At 40.0% G+C, this 27,843-nt stretch overlaps 1 protein-coding gene across 12 annotated transcripts in view; it reads right to left on the bottom strand.

Moving 5' to 3' along the window:
• Positions 1 to 27,843, bottom strand: part of DAAM1 (dishevelled associated activator of morphogenesis 1) — a 182,812-nt gene that overhangs the window by 45,768 nt on the left and 109,201 nt on the right. For all 12 annotated transcript variants that reach the window (XM_086320447.1, XM_086320442.1, XM_086320450.1 and 9 more), the window contains 7 exons: positions 11,328 to 11,399; positions 5,710 to 5,804; positions 3,436 to 3,769; positions 2,343 to 2,453; positions 2,122 to 2,225; positions 906 to 972; positions 567 to 684 (listed from right to left, as the gene is read on the bottom strand). In XM_086320447.1, coding sequence (XP_086176573.1) covers positions 567 to 684; positions 906 to 972; positions 2,122 to 2,225; positions 2,343 to 2,453; positions 3,436 to 3,769; positions 5,710 to 5,804; positions 11,328 to 11,399 — 901 coding nt within the window. The remainder of the gene's footprint in view (positions 1 to 566; positions 685 to 905; positions 973 to 2,121; positions 2,226 to 2,342; positions 2,454 to 3,435; positions 3,770 to 5,709; positions 5,805 to 11,327; positions 11,400 to 27,843) is intronic.

The raw sequence follows: 27,843 nt of genomic DNA on the forward strand, positions 1-27,843 counted from the left end.
CCCACCAGAGTCACAGAACCAGACAGATGTTTACCACCCTTCCCAAATATCTGGAATCTGACACTCAATGATCACTGATCATTTACATGATTGAGAGGTACTTTTTATCCCCTTGTACATGTGTTGTAAGGCATATATTTATTTTTAAAATCAAAGCAAGGCATAATTCATTTTATTCTGAGAGCTTTGCAACACCCCTTAAACTGTGCAACAACTTTGCTGTTGTTGTTTAGTCACTAAGTCATGTCTGACTCTGAGACTGCATGGACTGTAGCCCACCAGGCTCCTCTGCCCATGAGATTTCCCAGGCAAGAATACTGGAATGGGTTGCCATTTCCTTCTCCAGGGGATCTTTTGATCCAGGGATGGAACCCGTGTCTCCTGCATCGGTAGGCCAGTTCTTTACCACTGAGCCACCAGGGAAGCCCGCAGACACACTGGGCTGTCACAAAACCGAGGTTTGGAATCCCTGGTGTGCACCCAACCTAAGCCACACTGTTCAGATGACAGAGACCTCTGAATGATGTCCCAGCATTCACAAACACATGTAAATCACAAACACTCACAAGGCATTTGGAGGCAGTGGTGCAAGATGGACATGAAGTGAGGGTAAGCTTCACTATGGGTGAGCCTCTTCCTGGTCAGCTCAAACATCTGAGTAGCACTTTTTGTGTCTATGTGAACCTGTTTCATATAGAAAAGAAATCTAAATCAAGCATTCAAGTTCTTCAATTCCTACAAGGTAAGGTAAGCAAATCCAAGGTAAATAGAACCTAATCCTGCCACTTAGGTAGCAAAACAGAAATGTGATTTTGCTCTTACATTACACAACTCTACGACACACATTACAACAGGGAAATTTGTGAGCTGCCGAGTCAAAACAGAATAATTGTAAGTATACGTACCAGTTCAAATCTTTTGGCAAATTCTAGCTCATCTTCATTTCGGAGCATTTCAAAAAAATCTAAATGCCTGAAAGACAAAGACAATTTATTAAAAGTAGAACATCCTATAAACACAGGCACATAGGAATCAGGACATAAATACTAAGACCTTTCCTAAAATTTCAGAGATATCTCTAAAAGAAGTATCACAACAGAATTAAAATGCCTTCCCTTAACTATGTGCTAAGGAAAAAAGACACCATTTATCTGAAATGAGATCATTACAAGAGACAAATCTAAAAGCCTAGGAGGCCTGGCACGTAGAAGACAATTCATAAAAGTTTACAATCCAAAAGCAACCAAATCCAGATTCTACTCACAGAATCTCTTCATGGAAAAATAAGTCCATATAAGTAATTGCTTGACCACTGAATTAAAGATTACAAAGCAATGGTCATGCCTTTTACTTATTCATACAAATATTTACTGAGCCCCTAACTACTGATACTGGGAATGATTAGTTCTGTGGAGACAAATACATGCAGGTAAAGGGAGTAGAGAATGATGGAGGTGCGGTAAGGTAAAGAATGTGAACACAGCGACTGGACAAGATCTCGCTGCGCAGGAACAAGCAATTTGGACATCTGTGGGACAATCTTTTAATGCTGAGGAAACAGCAGGTGCAAATGCCCTGCGGCAAGTCTACATGATCATGGACTATTAAGAAAAGAAGCGTGGTGGCGTGCATGAATGAGGGAGAAGAGTGGTAGAAGGAAAGATCTGAAAACTTGTAGGCTATGTTAGAAATCGTAAAATTTGCAGACAAGCAAAGGAACAGGGAAGTGGATATTAACATTCACAGAATATCTATCAAAGATGCCATGTGATTCCACATGTTTTACAGTAACATTTCATAAGAGCCCTTAAAGATAGTGTCATCATCATCATATTTCTTCAGGTATAGAAACAGTAAGGTTCACAAAAATTGAGTAACTGGATCAGAACACAAAGCAAGTAGGCAGCAGCACGAGGATATGGATTCCTGTTTAATCTCAAAACCTACACTAAGTTCTCTACACAATCTGCTGCTTCTTTCATGTAGGAAGTCTTACTAATAAAAACATCATTACCTGGTCTAACATTCTGGTACAAGTTCCTTAGGTCACAAGTAGTTCAGACTGGCACTACACACATGGAAAACACATGAGCTATCTCCTGTCGTAACAGTGTGACTTACCTATCTAATGTTGAATTTTCATGTTCCCTTAATTTATCTATTACAGGCTGAATTCCCAACATCAGAAATTCATAGCGAAGATGAAGTCTAAAGTCCAAACTTTCCTGAAAGTAGAAGGGTGATGGAATACATTTTTAAGCTCTTTAGAGAACATACTTGTAAGTATTTTTTTAATTGTTCTTTAATAATATGTTTTAGATTGTGACACAGAAGGCTCTTACCACTCCTGCGCCTTGGCTTAGCACTGCATTAATGAAGGACATGATGGCAGTCTTAAGACTCACTTCATCTCGATACCGCCCCGTGCTCTTGTCCAAGTCATTAATTAACGTCTACCAAGGATACAAATACGAAAACAAAGGACTGAATAGTTACTACCTTACACTCATTTTATTAATTTTTTAATACTCAGAAGTTAATTTTTAAAACCTTGTGTTGAGTCAAAATTACATTGATCCATAGAAAGCTACCTTTTCCCCTTAAGATTAGTCCTAAAAACTCTACTTTCAAAATTCTTACATCATATATGTTTATACATACGTGTGTACAAAGTATTAACACAAAAGGTTGTGCTTCGTTAATTTAACTTGCTTTTTCTGAGTATAAAAAACATGGTGACATAATTTCACTGTTTATATTGATCCTAAATCAAGACTGGCAATCTGTAAAATTTTCAGAGAACACCCATTTAGTGGATTGAAAAGTGTATTATATAATGTGTAGAAAGGAGGGAGGGCTACATTTTTAAATTCAGTGCAACAGTCTTCCCTTCTCCACAAGGGATGTGTTCTAACATCCCCAGTAGATGTCTGAAGCTGTGGGTAGTACTGAACCCTATATATTCTCCTATATAGACTTTGTTTTTTTCCTTCATTACCAGCTGGGTGGTGTATAAATTGTGGGTATACTAGACAAAGGGATGATTCACATCCTGGAAGGGACGGAGCAGGATGGCATGAAATTTCATCACATTACTCACAACAGCTGCACAATTTAAAACTTATGAATTGTTTATTTCTAGACGTTTCCATTTAATACTTTCAAACAGCAGTTGATCACGGGTCATTAGCACTGTGGAAAGCAAAACTGCAGGTAAGAGGGGAGGACTACTGGAAATCCACAACCCCATATGACCAACTACAGAAAGAATATTCTACTCTTTACCCAAGAGGAAGGAAATATTTGAAGCCACATATGAATGCTCACCACAGGGGGAGATTTCAAGTTAGGCACCCTCCCCACCACCACCACCCATAGGCCAGGAAAGGCACCTGTCATGAGGCAGGAATGAAGACGTGGCATGGCAGCACCCACCTGAAAGCGGGTTCTCTCGCTGGCATACTTCTGGTAGTGCAGCATGGCCTGCAGAACCTTCTTGTGGCCCCCGGGAACCAGGCACACAGCGCCCAAGATTTCCAGCACGGCCACCTTCGTCTTAATGTTCTCTGTGCTCAGACTCTGAGCAATAACATTAATACTCTCAGAATGAGCCAGGACATGAGCCCGACCTTGAGAGTTGTTCATTAGCGCCTTTATACATCCAATGAGAGAGGTATGTATTCGAGACTCTGAGGTCTCGTAGTCCATGGTCTTTAGAAAGTTGAGAATACATGACAGGCCATCCAAGTCAATGAATCTGGTTACAAACCTGTCATGAGAAGAGGGTTAAAGTGCATCAGACCTAAGTCTCTTTGGAATTCTTTAATAGCCCTTAAGAGAAAAGTTTAGGGGGGTGGTGGTCAGGAGAAAGTAAGAAGATGCAGTTCCTAAAGTAACAGAAGGCTTACATTGATGAAGTCTTCTTAATTGGAGGCCTCTTCCTTGGCATAGACCCAATGGTCAGGTCTAACCAGAAGTGTGAAAAAAAAATCTCCATTTGAGTTAGAAAAGATCTTAGTTGATATAAACAACCAATTAACAGACCTTATAACCATAGGAAACGAGGAACAAGAAGACACTCAGATATCTGCCTTAGGTTAAAGTCATCTGCTGATCCTGTGTTAGGATAGCATCCAGTCTCCAGGCACGTTTAAGTGTTGACCACTGACTCAAGCATGCCCCACACCAATGAAAATCAAAAAGCATCCCTAAACTCCAGGGTATTTACTTGCCAAATGATAGTCTATTTTCCTAAGGTTTCATAGCAAAGCCCTCCTTTAGTATGACATGTTATATGGAATCCCAATATATAAAACAAATAAAAGCAATACTTGATTACTATATACTAATATTTTTAAAGTCAATCAATGAGAATAATTCACAAGGTACATCTGCAGGTTAAGCCTTTTGAAAAGTTCAAAGTAACAAAACCTAGATTACTCCAGAAATTTCCAAACTTATTTAGCCTTGGGCATCCACTAACATCTCAGAATTTGGAACACATATACAGAGGAAAACAGTTAGAATAGGCTAGAAAACTTCTGTCATACAACTGTATATAATTTTTGAGAAATCAGAAGATTTTTCTTATCATTTTATAGTCAAATATAGGGAATCTTTATTTTCCAGTCATTTCATCCAACCATGTGACCAAGATCTAGCCAAGCTAGATCTTGTTCTAATGAAATGCACCTGTAAGCACCCCATATCCTACCAAACCTTAAAGGTGTTAATAAAGGTGTGGGAGGCATACAGTAGATGATAATCCCTCTTTTATAACAGTTTTACTGAGCAATAACTCACATGCCATAAAATCCACACTTTCAAAATTATAATTCAGTGATTTTTAATATATTCACAGGGTTGTACAACCATGGTCACTATCTGATTTTCGAACATTTTAATTACCCCAAGAAAACCATTACCCCTTCCTAATCAACCCTAAAAGAACATTTCCCTCTCTTTCTAACCCCAGGCAACCACTTATCTTTTTGTCTCTATGGACTGGCCTTTTGGGGATATTTCATATAAACGGAATCATACAATATGTGGCCCTTTGTGTCTGGCTTCTTTCACTTTGCATAAATATTTTCAAGGCCCATCCATGTTGTAGCATGCATCAGTACTCCACTACTTTTTATGGCTGAAAAGTATTCCATTATATAGATATATCACATTTTACTTATGAATTCATCAGTTGATAGAATTTGGATAGCTTCCATTTCTGGCTATTATACATAATGCTGAAATTCACATATAAGGTTTTAGGGGACATATTTTCACTTCCCTTGGCTATATATCAAGAAGGTGCAACACTGTTTGGTTCATATGGCAACGTAACGTTTAATATTCTGAGGAACTGTCTAGCTGTTTTCTAAAGTGGTTGCACCATTTTATATTCCCACCATCAATGAATGAGGGTTACAATTTCTCCACATCTGTACCAACACTTGTTAGTCTGCCATTTTTAACTTTAGCCATCTTCATGCCTGTCTACATCTTTTTTAATTGAAGAAAAATAATTTAGTGAATGTTCAATATGTAAGGTCTTTCATCCATGGTTTAATTACATGTTTTTATTTTAAGACTACCCCAAAAGTTTGGCTATTGCAGAAAAATTAAGAAAAAGGAAGGGAAAAAAGAAAAGAGGAAGAAAGTAGAAAAGAAGAAAAAGAGACAAGCAGTACATGCTGCCTAGCAAAACATTACCTCATTGGTTTCGTCCTTAGTGCTGTCTTCAAACTCTCTATAGTTTTACTTCTCTCTTCCTCCTCTTCTTTCTCTAAAGCCAGGAGAGATTTTCTCTATGCAAAGAAAATTATAAAGTAACTTCTTTAAATTATATGTTTTAATTATGGCACAAGCAAAACAAGCCCACAGAGTACATGCTACTATCACTTTTAATACAAACAATCAAATGAGACTATGACTGAGATTTACTATAAGCCAGCGTGTAGAGCAAAAGCACCAAGAATTCCACAAATTCATTCTACTCCAAGTTAGTTCTTTCGAATTTAAATAAAGTTTTAAGAAAGTGTTGAGAAATCTTAGTAGAGATTAAGCTTTCCAAACACTTACATAACTAACTATTCTATAACTACACTCTGATGAAGATATTACTATTTATACTTGATAGAAAGATTAGACTTGTAGTTAAATATAACATTCTGACAATGAGATAATATTATCATACTATCAAACAGAAGCAGGCAGCAATCTTCCCATGCTATCTCTCTCATTCCTCAGCCAAAAAGTGTAACCTTTTACACTTTCTGTTACATCAAATTATTTTTAAGAAGAATGATTAAATTTGACTTGACACAAAGATAGACAATTCCTTCAGAGTAAATGCTTAAGTTTTAGAAATGATTCAACATCATTTGGAAATCAGGGTATAGAGAGAGAGTGTGTGTGTTCTCTTCCTACCCAGGACTAGAGCAGTACTTTTCAAACTTTAACAAGGATACAAATTTCCTGGGGAAGCTAAATGCGGGTCCTGATTTGGTATATCTGAGGTGAAGCCAAAGATACTGAGCTCCTTACGGAGCTGATGCTGCAGTCTATAGACCTCACTTCAAAAAAGAAGGCCCTAGGAAGCAGATCTTGGTTGATATCACAAAGTCATGAAAGCTAGTAAGATTCACAGACTTGTCAAAAAGTTGTTTTCATTCCTTTTACCTCATGGTCACCTACGTGTACTAAAAGTTGTTGTTGTTGAGTCACTAAGTGGTGTTCAATTCTTTGCAACCCTATGGACTGTAGCCCAGAAGACTCCTCTGTCTATGGAATTCACCAGGCAAGAATACTGGAGTGAGTTGCCATTTCCTCCTCCAGGGGATCTTCCTGACCCAGGTATCAAACCCACATCTTCTGCATTGGCAGGTGAATTCTTTATCACTGAGCCACCAGGGAAGCCTGGTACTAAAAGTATCCCAAGGCTTAAGGCCCTAGGTGCCTCCACCCACAGAACCACAGGTCCCTTGCCTTCTTCCTACTTTTAACATGTGCTTGTCCAGTCTCAGTGTTTTTACTTGTTACCTATTCTGATAAAATGTGTGGTTGGGAAACAGACTGGGATATTGAAGAAAACACTTGGCTCTTATTCATATGTCTCAATGGTACAGTCTCTCCCTTTCTTTCAGGATCACACATCATCAAGGGGTGACTTTACTTAATTTTTTCACATTAACAGTACAAGCATTAAGTAACTAAATGTTAACTAAAACCTATACTTGACTTCACACTTAGGAGGGTAAAGCTCAAAGCAAACATATATCAGTATCATTCATAGCAACTGAAATAAAAATCCATAAAGTCTTGTTTTGTATACTTGAATTATTTCTGCTAAAGCTGTCCTCTTGTTAGAGATGTGCCCTGACAGCTGTCACCAGAGGATGGCAGGGGAAGAGGCTATGTGTGCAAATAGCCAATGAATTTCTTCATGGCTCCGTGAGACCCATATCCTGGAAAATTTAGCACAAATCTAGCCAAGTACGTTTAATCTCCTGTGGCACAGCTGAATTTGTTTAGACTCTCAAGCAATCACTTTGAATCTGCAGTCCAGGATCAAGACTTCTATGAACATTATTTCTTGTTCCTAAGCTTAGTCACCCAAACCTCCCAAATTAAAGACTACATACCTTTCTTATTGTGGTTCATTAATACCAAATAAAGATGCACATATTTATCCTTTTAACAATCTTGGGGAAGGGGGAACCTCCAAATAAAGGTAGACTACATTAAGTCTCTCCCTAGAGGAGATGGGAGTTTTATGAAAAGAAATTTAAATTAGAATTTCCTTTCCCAATATAAGAACTATTACTTTCCTCTCAAAACAGAAGACATTATCCTCTTTTCTGTGCACAGTACAATTAGAATTGAATCTAAGATTGTTTATTGTATTGAGAAAATCGATTCTATGTAGATGAACCTGATATTCTAAAGTGACTTTTCAAAATAAAATAATTTATATGAAGTCTCAAGTTTTCAAGCTTCACATTTACGGAGAAGTCTAAATTTGCAGTTTTCATAGAAAAGGGGGATATGCTTACATTTCCTAAGATGACTACTACGCCAAACAGCCAGGATGCACCTTGGCATGCACTGGACAGGGCTCTGGTGGCCTCCTTGGCTGCGCTAACCACTTACTAAATCTCTGCTCATTTGAGGGGCAGGCAAAGGACAGAGTGCGTCCTAGCAGAAGCTCCTCTGGTCAAAGCTGCTGAGGTTTACACTGGGACATGCAGGGCAGAGAAAGATGTACAAACCAGGCATAGAAACCATCCCTGGCTGGGAAAGTCTGGAAGTAAGCTTCTTTTTGAAACGTTTCACTGGTGTGAAATCAATAAGCCAACCCACTAAGCACACAGAACTTCATCACCTCACATACTTGCTCCCTGACAGTGCACACAGAAGCCACACACCAAGAAAGTCCAGGCCCTTCTGGAACACGCTCTCCTTTTATTAAACTGTTTTCCACTCTTTAAAAGCCAACAGATCACTCAGGGGTCCTTTAAAGAACAAAGAATTCTTGTTACAAGGCTTCCATAAAGTAACTGCACTTGTTCCACAGAGGGCTTCACAGACCAGTAAGTGCTGCGGTTCTCAACCTGGACTGTTTATCAGACTCTGCAGATGCCTGTCCCACCTCAGAAAAGCTGGGAGGTGGGGTGTGGGTGGGATTTCCACAGTGATAAAGGATTTTAAAAACCTAGTTAGTGAGAGGCAAGCTGGAAAGGAGTCTTTGAGCTGATAGGCTTGACTGATAGGCTTAAATTCCCGCTCTACCACTTCCAAATGAGATGACCTTGGGCAAGGTAACCTTTCTGAGTCTCAGACTCCTTATCTATAAGTAGCACTTAGAGCAGAAGGTGCTTGTAAGGATTTAAAACAGCATGTAAAGTGCCTGTTAGTCTGCCTGTCACATGGCACACGCTAAATAGCAGCAGCCGCTACTGGTGCTGAAGACAATGGATGATGATGATGTGGATAAACACCCCTTCAACAATTCCCAAAGCAGAGCCAGAGAGCTTAGCTGCCAAGCCAGGAAAGGACCAGGAGGAGTCATGTGCCTTTCCAAGTCCCCAGGGATGATGTCTCAGAATTTCCGTTGTGAGGAATCCTCCAGAGAGGTTAGCAAGACCTTTAAGGAGGCGGTGGCCACTTAATAGGGTGAGAAAAACAGAAAACTCAGCAAAGGGTTTCTGGTCTTATCAGACCTCCTTGCTCCTTTACAGACGCAGAAGTGTTAAGGCCTGATTATTTCATCAATTGTTATAATGCCTTTACCCTTAACCCTGAAAAGATGCTAGCTTTGTTCTTCAAGGAGCAGAAGAAAGCTTTGCTAGGTGTTTAATGCATTTGTCGCTGTTTAGTTGCTAAGTCCAACTCTTTGCAACCCCCCATGGAGCCTGCCAGGCTCCTCTGTCCTTCACTGTCTCCCAGAGTTTGCTCACACTCGTGTCCTTATAGAAGACAAAGTCACTAACATTTAAGGGCCTGGAGATACTCTCGGAGACGGCTTTAGACTAGGAAGCAAGTATAATTGAAATGTAGATGATGTGTGAATGTAGCAAAAGGTAGTCCAAGGATCTGGATGAAGGAGAAGGGAGGCCCTTGAAGAAGTGCTACAAACTGGCACATTGGGGACCTTCTAGTACAGGAAATAAGCCAGGCCAACTGCAGACAAGGCGTGGAGTAAGTCACTAAAGGACGGATTAACCAAACTGCCCTAAAATTTGAAGAAAGGAAAAAACCCAGTTATTTCGTACTTCTCCACTCATAGAAGTGAATACATTAACAAAGGAACAACTTTCCATGTTAGACATCAAATAAGGCTGACTTAATTAGAAAGAGAGACAGCCTGCCTGACAGCTCTTTTTTTCCCCTAACAGCCAAGAACAAGATTTCAGAAATAACCTTTACGTGCAGGAAATGCAAATGGCTCTGTATTATTATTGCTCAGGCGGATGGAGAGAAAATCCCCGAAGGCCCTCACAAGCCTCATGTTCTGTTAACACATTCATATGAGTGCTGAGATCACTCTTTTCTCATCATTGTGTCGGATGCCTGGTAGAAGGATTTGGTGGTTACTTTCTGTTCTTTTCTGCTGTGCTTTTAGAGAAACCCTTGGGGCAAAAAGCTTATGCAGTTTCTTCTATAATTTATACAGCTCTGTTCACATGTGCCAGGCTGTTTATTCTATTCATGGTGTGACAGCAGAAGAAGCCTCATCAAAGGAAAAGCTAGAAAAGAGGAAGTTACGAAAAGTCAAGGCCTCTGAAAGTTTAGCAGAAGTGTGAATGATTCACATATTCTAGTCAGTTTTTAACTTTTTTAGCAGCAGCAAAATATTAGACAATCTAGAATGTTTGCTCTAAATGATAAGAAGTGAATTCTCCCCAAGGACCCTGGGGACAGGAGGAAAGGGAGAGGTAGAGAGAATACCATGGAAGTTGTCAGCTGCTCGAATGGAGTAAACTCAAAGTTGAACCTGACAGATACACTCTTAAAATCAGAAGTGTGCCCACGGAAGCAAAGACTGCTCTGCTGGGAAACCTCCAACTTTTATCAACATGGACAAGATTTAAGCTATTAAGACTCAAATGCTGATGATGTGCTTTCTGCTGTGTATCTTTGCTGGATCCCTCAAGCAGCTCAAAACTCTGACACTGCAGAGATATCCATGTGACTGGAATGTGCATTTTAGACATTGAGAACACCTTTTTAGCAATTACTAAATCAAAAATCCACCTACCAAAGATTTCCCAAGGACATCTCAGCATTATTACTATTACGCCTTTTCATTAAACCACCTATTTCATGAACTTTTTTTTGTATTATTTATATGAGTAAAAGAATATTTCAGTACCCTATAAGACCAAGAACCCAAGAAAGCCCTCAGTTTAAAAAAAAAAAGGGGGGGGGAGGGGGAAGAGAACAGTGAAGGGATAGTTTCATTGTACTATTTCTAAATGGTATTAGCATTTAGAATGGTGTTGCCCTATCCAAGTTCCACATGACTGATAAGACCAGTTGCAAGTTAAAGCTGAACATAAGCCAGATTTATGATTACATTTCCTCCAGTAACATTAAACTCACTTATATTTTAGTATGTGCTGATTTTACGTAAAACATACTGAAAAACAATCATTTTGCCAAGTATCACTCCTGCCTCCCCTTTCTCCCACAACACTGAACATTTGGAATGGACTCTGGAGAGATAATGATATTTGGTAGTTCTTACTTAAGTGAATTTATTATGCAACTGCATGCTTTGTACTAAACTTGCATTGTAAACTGCGTCAGAGAACAGAAAGGATACCTACAGCAGCCATGGAATTGAGCTGATCAATGTAGAACTCAGGCCAACTTGTTGCGCCCTTGTTTTCTTCCTGGTCCTAAAGAGACAGAAAAAAAAAAAAGTGATATACCACCAGATATACACAATGGTCACAAAAACATCTGACTTCCAGAGCCTCTAGACAATGGCCCACACAAACCATTAGAAGACATGGAGATGTAAGATATTTGTCTTTTAAAGTTGGCTTTAGATCACCAGAATGTCCCTTTGACCAGGGTGGTACTCCTGATCCAATCTCCACAGATAGTGCTGAAGTCAGAATTAGGTGTGACAAAGGCACGTTTTCTGAACCAGGGAGCAAGGGGAGATGAAATGAGAACTTAGCCACATGCAGTTAAGATAATGCTGTTTTCCTTCAGGGGAGCAGTAACATTGGGAAGGAGACTGTGTTTGTTGCAAGCACAAAGGACCTCTAGGTTCTGTGTGGCGCTAAAGACACTACTGCCAGATTACATGTCTGGATGAAACTCACAAAAGAGGGGAAGCTGTCTTTAAAAATGACCATGGGATTTGGCCAGTTGTTAACTAGACTTTTGCAGTTGGTTTATTCAGGCTCCAGCAGACAGTAAATATTTTGAAGAAGGGTCTCATTTGATGTGACCAAAACTAGGTATTGTTTCAGATGAGGAGGTAAAATAAAGCCCAACATTGGATGAAAGACAACAAAATGAACACACATCAGTCCCAGGTCCAGCCCTTATGCCGTGACAGCTTGTGAGTTTGAGAAAATGTAATGGAAGAAAATATCTGAGCTGAAGAGAACTGAAAGCCAAGGAATTCAGGAACCGATTCCTAAATCGCTGCATCTTACAAACCAGGGTGACTTGAAGTCAGCACCAGAGTCCCTAGGGCTTCCGTGGATAGAAGATCTTTGTCAACCTGAGCCCACACCTTCCCCCCAAATCAGGTGACTGTGGCCTCTGTCCCCTCAGAGCCTCAAGTCCACTTGAAGATGGCCTTGTGGTGAGAGATTTCCATACAAACCTGTATGGGTCTAAGTCATTTGTGTGACAGAACAAACCTGAAGGGGAAAATTCCAGCTCTTCACTAGCTTCACATTCAGAGAGCACCTTAGTACACTTGATACCTCTTGTTTCCATGGAGAAGTGCTGGTCTAGGCACACAGAGCTGTACTGGACAATGAAGTAGCTACTACTACTTACTGTGCCTGGATCCCCATCCTTGGAATAATGGCTTCAAGGTAGGGCTATTCATTTCAGTCCTATACTTTACTTAAAAGAAAAGAAAGAAACTTTCTCTAAACAAATCTTTCTAGGCAGGTCTACTCTGGTGAGATAAAAGAAACAATTTCAAAACTCTTCTTTAAGTAGTCACAAGAAGGGGGCAAAGTAACTGTTGCTCACAGTGCCTTAAAGGCTGGTAGTAACTGATATCCAAACTCAGGGACTTGCATGAATTTCATCTGGAGATTGAACAAGCCAGATGATGGGGACAAAGGCTATAGCAGAGGCTTTGAAGTTGGACTGGATTTCACTTTCATGGCTTTTAAAAGCTAAGGAAATTTGATGAGCTTTTAGAACAGCCCCTGATTATTATTTAACATGTTAATAAAATAGCTACAATGGGAGTATAAATGCTGAACCCTTCTCTCCTCTTAAAATGATGTATTAAAGTTAGCAAAACCCTACTGCTACCAAGGTATTCAGCAAGCCAAAACCCACAGTGATATTCAATGGTATTTGAACCTATAAAATGAAATAGAAGGCGCCAGATCTTTCTAATGCCTCAAACTAGGGCAAATCTCCAAAACTACAACAAAATCACGTCCCATGTCTGGGGTCCCATGACAGACTGTTGTAAGTTTAACATTCATGGTTACAGGAGAGAGATCATTTTAGAAGCTTAAGATTAATACACAGAGAAAACTCTCTATACTTTGAAAATGCTTTTAAAATAATTGTAATGGATTAAGAGTAGATCTAGATTCTGCAGTCAAAATTAGGGGAAGAAAGCTTCATTTTATTTTACATGCCTCAGTGCTGAGAAAATCAAATGAGCTAAGGTATGTGGAAGTTTCTCGTAAAAATACAAAGTGTTATCACTATATCCCCAGCAGGGATATAGTGATTCTCAGGGTCCTTCATTTTAGCAATGCATCTTCAGTTTCCCCGTGTGATTCCCTGGTGCTCTACAGACGTGTGTGCGCTACAGTAGCCAAGACAAACTCGTACCTGTGAACCAAATCTCCCCCTCCTTTGTGTGGCTGCTGGAGTCTCCAGTGATACAGAGACACAGGCCAGAAGGAGCTGAATTTAATTTTTCTCAGAGGTCCCCTAAAGAGCACTGGACGTGAAGACTTGCCAAGGGGGGAGACTTTCTCCTAAGAAGTCCGTGAAAGGGATCACTGATGGAAGGGTAACTTGTATAATATTCTTGGAAGGAAACTGAGTTCTATGCATTACCAACCTCTAACACATATTATTCTTTGGGCCATCTGTTTTGGTTCTATATACTTGTTCTAGAGAAACAAATGGAAAAATACACAAGCCTGTACAAACTGTATCACTGTATTTGTAACGCAAGCAGCAGCAATATCCTAACACATACAGAGCTTCTTCCCATGCATCAAACACTGTGCTAAGCACTGTGATCTTCATTTAATCTACTCTGTGAGGTAGCTGTCATCACACTCATTTTGCTGAAGAGGAAACAGAGGCAAAGGGAGTACAGATGAGTTGCTAAAGGTCGTCCTGCTGGAAATTCAGAGGCAGTGAGAAGAATCGTGACAACCTCTTTTCCTAAAACGAGACCTCAGATTAATCACAAGCAATACATATTGAGTGCAAAGCTGCTCTTTCACTCTTCACCACTTCACTGTAAGAGACTCAAATATGATTAGCGGATAAAAATGAGTTCACCTTTCCCTAAACCTTAGTGCTACTTTTTGCTACATTCAACATTTCTGATATTATTCTAAGGTCTGATGTCTTACTCGGGCTACCTCTGAATCTTCTCTCCAGGCTTTCTGTGGGAACTCTTTTGCTCCTCTGTCAACACCTCATTTATCTTTATATCTGTGCATGCAGACAACACTAAGAAGCTTCTCCCTAACCTGTTATCCTGTCTGTTATTCACTGCATGTTACAGTCTGTCTTCATGGAGATAAGCCCATGGCACTGACCACCTGTAGACACTGAAATCATAAACAAAACCATCCCTAAACGATATACATCTAACCCTACTTTTGGCTACCTACTTCACTGATTCCATTAGAAATTTTCTAATGGGAAATAAGCAAAAATATTGCCTTCATTCTATTCTTTAAAAACACTGCTTTCCCCCTCTCTTTTAAGATAGATAGTAGGTAACTCTTAAAGACACTTAGAGAAGATTGTCCTATGCAAATACAAGTTGTAGCAATCACATTAAATGCTCTTTTTATTCTACAAAAGAATGTATAATTCACATTAATATCCAGTTTTGTTTCCTCTTGAAAACATAATAAACATTTAAGTTATATGTCTATCCTTAGAAGGTCTATTAGATAATCTATTAGATATTGAATTATTATAAACATTTTATGTTCTTAAATTCTACACTGATAATTGGTTTCCAAGAATATTTGCAAACATCACTTATATTCAGAGAGATGGTATGGTGGAAAAATGACCAGATAGGCCATGCAAAGATGAGATTCAAGAACTTACTTGTTGGTTTATTCAATTAGCACCTACCGCTAAGTTTGAAGATCTTTGGGTCTTGTTTTTCTTCTGTTCAAATTAAGAGGTGAGACTAGACTTTTCAAAGCACCTATAAGCTCTAAGATTCTACATGACTCTAATACTGAGATGTTATGTGAAACATCATTTGTTACTATTAATATATTTAGAGTGCTCAATTTCTAAAGTCAATAATTTAAAAAATTATGTTGTTCAGTGACTCAGTTAACCTTTAACTTGCAACAGCTGCTTCCTTTCTAAGGTAATTAGAGGGGGGAAATCTCAACATTAATTATTTTATTATTTCTCTAATCCAATGCATCCTATTTCCTTAGCTTGATAGGCATCAATAAGAGTGTATTCATGGACAAAATTTCCTGCTGGATGGACACTCTGCCTTTGCTTTCAACCTGCAATAAATGCAGCTTTAACCTCTTTTCTTGGTTTTCCATTTTGCTCCTACAATCTCAAATTCTAAACAAACTCTTCACTAGAAAAGGGAACTTGTACAGTGCAAAGGACCTTCAAGAATATTGAATTTTTCTTTTTTCTTCTTTTGTTTATAAATCAGGCTCTAATTAACTAACTCATTTAAAAGGTAAAGAAATACATAGTCTATTTCTAACCTCACTTCATTTCCAACCGACACATTTTTCACTCCATATTGCTGGTCAGTGGCTATTAAAAATAAAAAAAATTCAAGAGATCCTCCCCCATCCTCTTTAAATGCTCAACAGTGCATTTGCTTTTCTCAGTACCATTTTGCCCATAAGAATAAAATCTGCATTATTTATTTGTTGACACGTCTGTCTCTCACTTCACTGTCATCTCTTTCTCAATCCAAGCTGATTGTACTCCACTTCTACCACCTTCAACAGACAGGCATTTGAATCCTCACTCACTCACTACCTTAAACAACTTTTGGCAGGAAAGGTAAGTAATTTCTGTGTGTGACTCAGCTTTAGTTTCCTTTTCTGTAAAAGTGGTGCCTACCTGATAGGGTCATTGTAAGGATTCAGTAAGTTAATGAAAAAGTGAAAGTGAAAGTCGCTCAGTCGTGTCCTACTCTTTGCCACCACAAGGACTGTACAGTCCATGGAATTCTCCAGGCCGGAATACTGGAGTGGGCAGCTGTTCTCCTGGAAGCTCTCCTCCAGGAGATCTTCTCCAGGGGAAGGTCTTCTCTAGGGGATCTTCCCAACCCAGGGACTGAACCCCAGTCTCCCACACTGCAGATGGATTCTTTACCAGCTGAGCCACCAGGGAAGCCCAAGAATACTGGAGTGGGTAGCCTATCCCTTCTCCAGCGGATCTTCCCAACCCAGGAATCGAACCAGGGTCTCCTGTATTGCAGGCGGGTTCTTCAGCAGCTGAGCTACCAGGGAAGAGCTCTGGGAACCGGACACACAGAAATGTTCAACATATGTTAGCTAGGATGATATACTGTTTCAGGATCTCTAGCTATGGCCATTCTAAGTCCCTGTTACTAGGGCTACAAAAATTTGTAGCAGTTTGAACATAAATTTTGACAGTAATTGTTCATATTTAAAACACACATAGTCTTTGACTCTGTAAGTCTATTCAGAAATTTAGCCTATGATTACACTTGCACAGATACATATTACAAAGATTTGTTTCACTCCAGAACTGTTTGAATCAGCAAATAAAGTTAACAAGTATATGAAAGGGAAGTGGTTGAATAAACTACTTTGTAGCAGTAGCAAAGAATGAAGTAGAGTTGACCAAGTAGGGACTTCCCTGATGGTCCAGCAGTTAAAACTTCACTTTCCAATACATGAGGGTGTGGGTTCAATCCCTGGTCAGAGAGCTAAGATCCCACACACCTTGTGGACAAAAGTAAAAACCCAAAACATAAAATATAAACAATATTGTAACAAATTCCATAAAGACTTTAAAAACGGGTCCCCATCAAAAAAAAAAAAAAAAGACCAAGTATATTATGGAGGGAAAAGTGATTCAAAATATGACCTCCAATCTATAAAAAAAATATATACACTACACACAAACATTTCTGGAAACAGACATAATAAAATGTAACAATGGCTACCCCTGGCTAGCAGGGTAGTAGAAAAAGTCTTTTATTTATAAACTTCTGTACAATTCACACTTTCATTTTACTAAGAACAAGGGCTATTTTCACAATTAAAATAGGAGTTTGAAAGCATCCGTTTGAAAGTTCTGTTAGGACAAGAGCTCTACTTTTTCTAATGTTCTGTGTTACATGAACTATATCCAGTCAAGACTGTGCAACATTTGGGGTGTTGCATCTCCATCACCAGGGCACCCTTCTGCTCCCTACAGAAAATTATTTTACAACATTTCTCTAATTATTTCTTCTTACTGGATTTTCTGTTTCAATTAATCCTAATATCAGCTACAGACAAAGAAATTGTGTGATCTGGGATAAGGTTTGTCTACCTGAAGCATGCTAACATGTTCTAAAATTTCCACACTTATTATGTTGCAATTTCTTGGTAGTATCAGAAGTCTTTAGTGATATAAATGGGTCTCAAAGTGCAGTTTAAGTATTAAGTCTTAATGTAAAGAATATTTCTTTTGAAATTATCACAGGACAAATATTTAATAGGATCAAGTAACAATATGTAAGAACTGTATTGTTTTTTCTTTAAGATGCTCTTAGAAGGCCCAAAATAGGCTGTGCAAAGGTCAATCAATTGTAAAGGACACACTCTGTGGTTGTTCCCTAGACCACAAATCACAGACTGGAGCAACATGCAGTTGGCCAACTAAAGCCATAAATCTCCATTCAGTTACAAACCCATGAGGTTCTTGGATAATACTTGGTAGGAAAGAAAGACACTCACCATTTAGATTGGCTACAAATCTTCTAGTGATGCACAATAGTACCATCAACTGAAAAACAGTAGTGCTATGCTGCTACTGCTAAGTCGCTTCAGTCGTGTCCGACTCTGTGCGACCCCACAGACGGCAGCCCACCAGGCTCCCCCGTCCCTGGGATTCTCCAGGCAAGAACACTGGAGTGGGTTGCCATTTCCTTCTCCAATGCATGAAAGTGGAAAGTGAAAGGGAAGTCACTCAGTCATGTCCGACTCTTAGTGACCCCATGGACTACAGCTTACCAGGTTCCTCCATCCATGGGATTTTCCAGTCAAGAGTACTGGAGTGGGGTGCCATTGCCTTCTCCGAGTGCTATATTAAGGTTTAACTAAATGAATCTCAATAGCAGAAAGGTACTGCTTCATATGATACAAAGTAAACTTCATTCTGACAATGTTCATTACAGGACAAAGGCAACTAAATACTAATAAAACCTGTTCCGCTTTTAAAGAAAATGCTATTAGAAAACATGTTCACTATGATCGTACAGTTTCAAGAAATTCTATCCCTTGTTAATGATCAAAATAGTCACCTGTTGCATTGAATTGTCATTCCTATTCTGGATTTAATGGGCTCAGCCCCATAGACTAATCAATACAACAGCTGTTAAATAAATTCACTCTATACCTAAAATTTTAATAGAATTCTAGGCAGAAAGGGCCAGACAAGTCAAAATTTTATTCTTTAGGTGTGTCTCCATGGTGTGTGGCATCTATTAAACTCAAATGAATGATAGGAAACAGATACCAATACGGGTGAGAGGAAGAGCAGGTAGGATGGAAGAGGGGAAAATATTTTGTGGACAGCCTTGCTAATACCTTCTGCTATCTGGATGAAGCACAAGCTGGAATCAAGATTGCTGAGAGAAATATCAATAACCTCAGATATGCAGATGACACCACCCTGATGGCAGAAAGTAAAGAGGAACTAAAGAGCCTCTTAAAGTGAAACAGGAGAGTGCAAAAGCTGGCTTAAAACTCAACATTCAAAAAACAAAGATCATGGCATCCAGCCCCATCACTTCATGGCAAATAGATGAGGAAATAATGGAAACAGTGACAGACTTTATTTTGGGGGGCTCCAAAATCCCTGCAGAAGGTGACTGCAGCCATGAAACTAAAAGACACTTGCTCCTTGGAAGAAAAGCTATGACAAATCTAGACTGCATATTAAAAAGCAGACATTACCTTGCTGACAAAGATCCATCTAGTCAAAACTATGTTTTTTCCAGGAGTCATGTACAGATGTGAGAGCTGGACCATAAAGAAGGAAGGCTAAGTGCCAAAGAATCGATCCTTTTGAACTGTGGTGTTGGAGAAGACTCTTGAGAGTCCCTTGGACTGCAAGGAGATCAAACAAGTCAATCCTAAAGGAAATCAGTCCTGAATATTTATTGTAGGGACTGATATTGGGCTGAAGCTCCAATACTTTGGCCATCTGATACGAAGAGCCAACTCATTGGAAAAGACCTTGATGCTGGGAAAGTTTGAAGGCAGGAAGAGAAGGGGATGACAGAGGATGAGATGGTTGAATGGCATCACCGACTCAATGGATAAGAGTTTGAGCAAGCTCTGGGAGATGGTGAAGGACAGAAAAGCTTGGTGTGCTGCAGTCCATAGGGTTGCAAAGATTTGGACACAATTGAGTGACTGAACAACAACAATCTTTCCCTTCTAACTCAACAGTAGTAGTATAATTAGTATCTTCTTAAAAGATGGCCATGATGAAGTATGGAACAGCCAGCCTTTTCTGTAAAGGGCCAGATCATACATATTTTAGGCTTTGTAGACCACACAGTCTGTTGCAACTACTCGATTCAACTCTGCTTTTGCACACGCAAAAGCAGCGACTGTGGTAGTGGTTTGGTCACTAAGTCGTGTCCAACTCTTTGGGACCCTATGGACTGTAGCCTGCCAGGCTCCTCTGTCCATGGGATCTCCCAGGCAAGAGTACTGGAGTGGGTTGCCCTTTCCCTCTCCAGGGGATCTTCCTGACCCAGGGACTGAACCCATGTCCCCTGCTTGGCAGGCGTCCCAGGTGGCTCAGTGGTAAAGAAAGCAGCTACAGATAACACTTAAAGAGAGGGGGCCCTGCCCTGTCTCAGTAACACTTCATTTACAAAAACAGGCTACTGGCTGGATCTGACCCAAGGGCCACAGTTTGCCAACCTCTGTGCTAGATTAAGCTTGACTCTCAAGAGGGTGGGAGTACATCAAAATTCTCAAAATTCTTACTTGATCACCAACTGTTTTCCATGCTTTCTCCTTTCCTCAAAGCCACTCTATGTCCAGTAAACCCCAGTTTAAGTTCGGATGAGCACATAAACTGTATGGGATTTCCCCAGTAATGTGCATTTTTGCAAGAGATGGAACAGACTCTGAAAAGTCTACGTTCTTACCAAGATTGCTGCTTCCTGAAATCTCCTTTTTTAAAAATAGCACAGAATCATTAGGTCTTTTAAATCCTGATATTTGCCTCCAACTCCTTCCCTCTTGCTCTTCTTTCATCAGGAAAAGAAAACCCAGTAGGTCCACAAACTTGCATTCCTGAGACAGTTGCTTTACTCAGTCCTTCCAACCCTCACCTCTGACCCCTAGCAGTGGGCTGAAACTATATCCCATGTCTGAAGTTTGCCAAACTCAGGCAGTTGGTTTCAAAAAGTAATTCCTATGTTGTCACAGTTCAAGAGAGTCATGTGGTTCCTGGGACTGCCAACCCTGGTTACATTTTTTGGCCATGGCCACAATTACACATCAAACGTAACTGCTGCCAAAATCCGGTTGGGCCCACACAAGAACGATTACAGAACAGCAGCTTCTTCATCCGCCAGGAAATCCAACACCTCTTCCTGAGCCTCAGAATGTCAGTCATTTTCTAGAAAGACTGGAGGGTGACTCGCCATAGCAGGAGCTTTCATATTTAGCATTTAGAATCACAGGAGAAGAGCAAACGTTCTTCTTCACTTCTCCTCATGCTATAAAACATCTGCATGTTTGTAAGGCAAGCCATCACGTAATTATATAGCTATGTCTTTGACCCTGGAGACACCCTAGTTTGAGTTTCTCCTCACAAGGATTCCTTACAGAAGGTCACCGGCAGGTGATCGATCATGTGTTCTCTGAGAGAAGGCTTCGAGGGCCCAGTGTTGTTTGGAACCAGCATTCTCACTGACTGTCAGAAAACTCACCTCATTCTGAACTGGCAGGTGTCTCCTTGTAACTCCAAGAACTTCTTGGCCTTAGTTTTGCCCTTGGGAACTATACGGACTAAGTCTAATTTCTCCTATGAGCAATAACCCAGCAAATATTTAATTGATTCAAAAAAAAAGCTATTATGTCCTCCCAGAGTCATCTCCTAACCAGGCCAAAAGTTCTCCAGTGACTGAACAGCAAACATTTATCTTCCTCAATTCATAAAAAAAAAAAACACCTCAAAATTTCCATACGCTCATCACACTCTCATGTCTGCTACTTGGAAAAATAACTCCAATATAAGCCATCTGAATTCCTATAAAAGGAATGTGCTTGTCAGCGATGCTCAACTCTACACAGTCTCTACTGAGAGGGCATCTGAGATAGATATCTGAGCAGAATGAATATCTCTGCAAGAGGAAAGAGAACAAGTTCTTGCTTTCCTGATGGGCCACAACAAGTGACATTTTTGATTTAGAATAAAAGATACATGAAACAAAGGTAAACATGGACAGTCTGCATTTTATCAAGCACACATACTTTAACAAAGTTTGCCACAAACTCAATAGTAAAATCAGTTTTCTTCTTATAAGACTGAGGACATGTCATCTCTAAAACAACAGAAATGAAGTAGGACCCAGGCTCACTGATGACACATATGCTCCTTTCCTGTACCTCCACCTCTTCAAACATCACAGGAACTTCTTCCATGTATGAAGCCTGACTCCTCTTCTGACCTGAGTTCTGCTTCTTCCCTTGCTCTAGTGGATGCAGGTATCAAGTTCAGTAAAACTGATAGACAAGGCATGTTTTCCCAGACAGGGCTAGACACTAGCATATCATATACTCATTTAAAATATGATTAAAGATCTTAGATTACTTAAAGTAAGGTAGCCCCCTATCAGTTCTATGTTTAAAATTCTGTATTGACAAAGGATAATTTTTTTAAAGTAAATGGCATGATTTCGGCATGACTCAAGTCAAAGATTTTGTTGAACTCATGAGTAAATGAGAGAGAAACAGTAAGATGTCAGAACAGGTTCAAAAGAAAATTTTTTAGCAAAGATATATAGACATTAATTTACAGATGCAAAACTAGTCAATAGGGCAATGAGCAACTACATTAGACACAAGACATTTCAATGGACAAGAACATTTGCACTGTGATCAGTTTTTTTTTTTTTAAAAACAATCTGCAGGTTTGTTAAATAGCTCAAAAATAGTGAAAAGTGAAGATTACTCTGAAGAGTGCTATAGACAGAACATTCAGAATTTTTTTTTCCTGGCATTTCAATGAAACCACAATTTAGCAAAATAAAAGATGACTAGTACTTCCTGGTTGAAGAGGACACAGTCTACAAAGGTGTAATGTGGAAACCAAGCTGTATGACTAACACTTTGCACCAGACTCATCACGTCTAAATTACACAAATGCTTGTGTGTGCGTGCTCAGTCGCACCCTATGGACCATAACCTGCCAGACTCCTCTGTTCATGGGATTCTCCAGGCAAGAATACTGGAGTGGGTTGCCATTTCCTCCTCCAGGGGATCTTCCTGACCCAGGGATCGAACCTGCATCCCTTACATCTCTTGCACTGGCAGGCAAGTTCTTTAACACTCGTGCTACCTGGGAAGCCCAAAGCTTTTGCTAAAGAACATCTACCCCATCCTTACCAATTCACTTCACTTCAATTCTGCCTGCTTCCACTGCCTTGTCTAGTCTGTGTGGCATGGTTTCTATTTATGCATCTCTGAGACTGATTTGAAACCACTGAGACTATTCTACTTTACCCCTCCCCCATTATATCCACAGATGCACCTGGTTCTCTATCCTCCCCAGAAATTTGCTGGTCAAATAGCTGAGACACTTCTTTTATACACACACACACACATACACACAATTAATTATTTGGCTACACTGGTCTTAGTTGCAGCACATGGGATCTTCAGTTGCAGCATGCGAGATCTAATCCTCTGACTAGGGACTAAACTAGGGACCCGTGCATTGGGAGCACAGAGTCTTGGCCACTGGACCACGAGTGAAGTCCCCTGGAATACGTCTAAGAAATTTTTCACTCCTTACCAAAAAAAAGTGGTCAACTCAGTGAGTTTAGACCCACTCCCCAACTCCCCAACTCTCACCCCAGCCAGAAAGAAAACTACACTTGACCACTATTCAAAAAAAAAAAAAAAAAAAAAATCAGGCTTGTGCTACTTCTCAGCCAGCTATCACTTTTATTCTCTCCAAAATTAAGAGTGCCACTTTAAAGACGTCTAGTCTCTCTGTGGGAACAGCAGCGATGAAACAAAGAGTAACAGTGTGACTTCAACAGTAAGGAGACCAGCTGCATTTCTTAAACAACTCAGGGGCCCAATCTGTTCCAACACCCTCTTCTTTCCTGAAAAAGTCTTGGCTGACCTTACAGAACTGAAATCTTACAAGTCACATGCTACAGGATCCTTAGGGAAAATGCACTTCGTGTGCTAATATAGCTGAGAAAATAGCCACAATCCTCAAGAACTAGAAGCTGAGACTTTACAGCCCATTTTCCAAACTACGAGATATTTATTTCATTTATTTTAACAAGTCACTTTTTTGGCAAAGTACTTCATGGCATAGAAACTGACTGAAACCTAAACATCTCAATCAATGTAAATCGAACATCTGAAGCCAATTTTAGATGACAATTTCCCTTCATTTTCATGACATAGAAAAAGAAAAAGGCTCCGATTATTATTTTCAGAAATGACACATTTCCCTGCTGCCTATGACACAAAGGTGTGCAATGACTTAAAGCAAATTACTTCTATGTAACCTGTGAAGAGCAGAGTCTTTGACCCACATTTCACCTGCGAGTGCTATAGACCCAGGTACGACTCAGTCCAGCTGGTTGGTGAGTCGACATGTTTGGACACACACCACTGGGCCCTCATGCATGTGGAAATCCAACCAGTGGTGTCAGTGGCCTTTGTTGCCTCACATCTTGCTGCCAGATTTGCTACCAGACCCGCCTTTCAGAATGCTGGAAAGCAGGTTTTGATGTTCTGTAACCTGCTCTTGGGAAAACAATCAAAGTGTGTTTATGATTTGCAGTATAACACTTAACACGAGACCATAAAGAGAGGACTTTGGAAAATAGTAATTAAACTATGAAGAGAATTGGGGGAAACAGTGAGCCCATAGAGGCATGTTCCATTAAGGGAAGCATTCTCAGGATGCCTGTGAGAAATGCTATGGCAGGGTTAACTGTCCCCTGCAAGGAGAGTCATAACTGTATTTCTGGTTTTAAGTCATCACTGACTCTTTAATTCAGAATACAACTGAATTAATAACAGCAATTTTGGCAAAGAAAGAGAAAGGCATCCATCGGAAGATGTCACCATCTCAGAAATGCCTACATGTGAGGATGTGGGCAAACGGAGCTTAGAAACTGAGGAAACATAAACCGCCTTTCCTTACATATGGGGATAGATGAAGGGATGGCATCCTAAGGCTGCTCCAGTCAATGCTGTTCCACAGTGCACTGAAGATTAACAAGAGAATTTAAGACACTAACTTAAAGTTGGTATTCTTCAGTAGGCTTTCTACTGCGACCTGTTTCTTGTTCCACACATTACTCCGTTTCTGGAGTGTAAGAATCTGGAGAACCCCACAAAGAAGTTACTAGAGGCACATTCTAACTTACACTGGGAGCTCAAAACTTATTCCTACTTCTCAAGGGGAAGAAGCTCTGAAATGCACCAACCATAACATGGATTCAATAACATTAGGTGTGCTAGAGCTATTAGCTAAAAGAATGAAAAAAAATAAAATATATATATATATACACACACACACACACAGGAAAAACTCAAGTAAAGTGGCTTTTTTTTTCCTTCTTTGATCTCTCATCCAAAGTTGGTACTTTCTTCTACTGATGTCTTTCCTAAACCTGTCTCCTGGAGCTGGTGAAGTCAGGCTGACTTGGGGTGGTGTTTTATGGAAGTAAGTATCATAGGACCTAGAGAATCTGAAGCAAACCAGGGAGAGACCCAAGGGAAAGAAGCATGGTAGGTGACACTTATGTACAACCATAATCTAGGCATAACAGGATCCTTCAAGAGCAAGAAGGATATATAACTATTACACATGCTACATTCTCCCATCATGTGTCATGGCAGACAGTGCTCATCAATTACCACACTATTCGTATTGAGGTTATTTATAACCTCCAAATGCTTCTCAAAGCCCTCTGGGCTTCAATCCCTCGTTGTTTATACAGTTGGTAATTAAGATAAATCTTTTTGCCATCTCTGCTTGGAGTTATTCACAGTGAATTCCATTAACCAGGGAAGGAAGCCACAGTCCAGAGGAAAACTGACACAGAGGAGGTATGTTGGTCTGGACTGTCTCATGAGCTACATGTCCCTGGGCTGGTGATAACCAGAACAGGAGGCTAGTTCTGGAGTCTCATGTGTGAGATATAGCGATACTCTTTTCCAGAGATGCAGTGATTGCTGAGAACACTCATTCAGGGTGCAATTCTATACCTGCAGATTGCAGAATTTTGGAAATGCAATGGACCAATGCCTATGTGCTCCAACACAGAGGCAAGGGGCTCAAAGGGTCTCACAGAGTTGCATTTAGAACCCTGGTTCCACAATGGCACTGTTGACAAGTATTCTATGACAAAGAGTGAGAGCTCCAAGACTGTCATGTATTCCAAACTCTGCAATCAACACATGATGGAATTCGTCCTGCAGCTGAGCTGTCAAAAGGAATCTGCTTAACAATTGAGATTTGGAAGCCAAAGTTAGCTGCTCTCTGGTAGCTGAGAACAACTGCTCTCCCAAGATCTCCATCCAAACCCACAGCTCCAAGTCTCTTCCACTGGACCAGAAGTAAGAGCGTTCTTTGCACAGCACAGCACAGATGCAGGCGTGAGTGACAAGTACAGAGTGAAAGCCGTGGGGCTTGCTTCTCTAGCCCCCGTTCCAGAGGGGAAAATAGAGCTCCACAGGACACACAACCCCCACACTCCCCATGACTCCATGTTAATTGGTTTGTCCAACCAAGATACCTTACTTTGTCTCAGCTATATGTTGCCTATTTATTTTCACTGTTGTTTGAAAGACGGTAAGTGAATGCTAAACACAGGGTCATTCTCTCCCTCTGTCTACCACCCTGGTGTTCTCTAATTAGAGGGGAAGCAAGGCCTTGCATGAAGGGTGTTCCTCACTGAAGAAATGCAAGTAGGAGGAAGCACAAAAGAGAGATGGTATCCACAGAGCAGATACATATCCACTGTTTTCACAAGGCTGCAAAGGACAAAGCAGAGTGAAGAATCATAGACCAGCAATCTCCAAGCCCATGAACTGACTTACTTGTACATGGAAACCACCTCAGACTGTAGGCAGGGAGGATAGACAAGCATCGAGTTACCCATCGCAATTTCTCAGTATCTGAAGGAATTGTGGAGTACAAGAAAGGGGAGAGGCTTTTATAATTTGTATAGAGAGATGTCCCAGAAAAGGGTGCTCTGGTTAGAAGAAAAGAAAGAGACCCGTTGTGTGCTTTTCCAGCCACTGTGCCTGTTTGTGCAGACGTGCTGGTTTTGCACCTGCACTTCAGTCACCCGCCAGGGAACTGGCGGAGGCCTCAGAGGAACTTCCTGTGCTTGATGATGGCATATATCAGTCAAGAGCTGGCTAAAGATGGAAACACAGCTTCCCTGGGTCTGGACCTGAGGGTGCAAAGAGGTCTAGAGGAGAGGAAGACTGAACCACACACAGAGCGGTTTCCTTTGTAGTCAAACCAAATAAACAGAATGCTGAGGGAATGGGCCATTTTTAGGTACTTGTAACATTTTGTACTTTGGTCCAGCTTTATGGCTATTTGAGTGGAATGCTTTCATTCTCTAAACTTTGAGTTTTTCTTTTTTAAATGAAATGTTTACTTTCTACTCCAGGAATTTGTACTTTAATTTGATTTGCTAAGCTCTAGGAGAGAAAACTGAAGAACTTTAATGACAGTATCTTGTACCCAAAACATTCAAACTTATGTAAAGTGATTGATCAGGGCATACAGACACTAGTTCCACCCCCTCCAGCAATACCAAGCCCTTGGATGGTTGATGACTAATTTGCTGCAGGTAGAAACTATTACAAGCACCTTAGAGAGCAATTAAGGTGAAAATGTCAAATCCAACAACACAGTAATTACATGTCTAGGTGCCTACCCTAGGGAAATTTTTGAACATATACATAAGGATATTTGCTGCCATTTTCTTTTTAAATAATGAAAACTTGGAAACAAATATTATTCAAAGAGGGATAAAAATAATTAAGCTGCAGCATGTTCATATAATGAAACATTATATGGCAGTTAAAATGAAGACATACCATATATTGTTAATGGATATATACATTCAGAGACAGAAATATATATATGCGCAAAGGAAAACATATCACCTTCAGAATAGAGGTCACCTTTGGGTTTCAACAATGTTTACCATGTTTTATTTCTTTCTTAAAAATCCATGGTATTAAAAAATGTTAGCATTTGTTAAATGCAGGTATTTATTATATTATACATGTTTTTGCATAAAAAACATTTCACACACACACAAGAATAATCAACCAGGATAAACTAGTTTATCACACGACTGAGGAGAAAGTTATTAGAAGTTTGCTAGTTTTCATTTTTTAGAAATTTTAGAGAATGTCAATTTATTGGAAGCCAGAAACTCCA

This window comes from Bos grunniens, chromosome 10 (assembly GCF_055505025.1).
Source record: "Bos grunniens cultivar Pamir isolate PY7600 chromosome 10, Bosgru_T2T1.0, whole genome shotgun sequence".
NCBI classification, from domain to species: domain Eukaryota; kingdom Metazoa; phylum Chordata; class Mammalia; order Artiodactyla; family Bovidae; genus Bos; species Bos grunniens.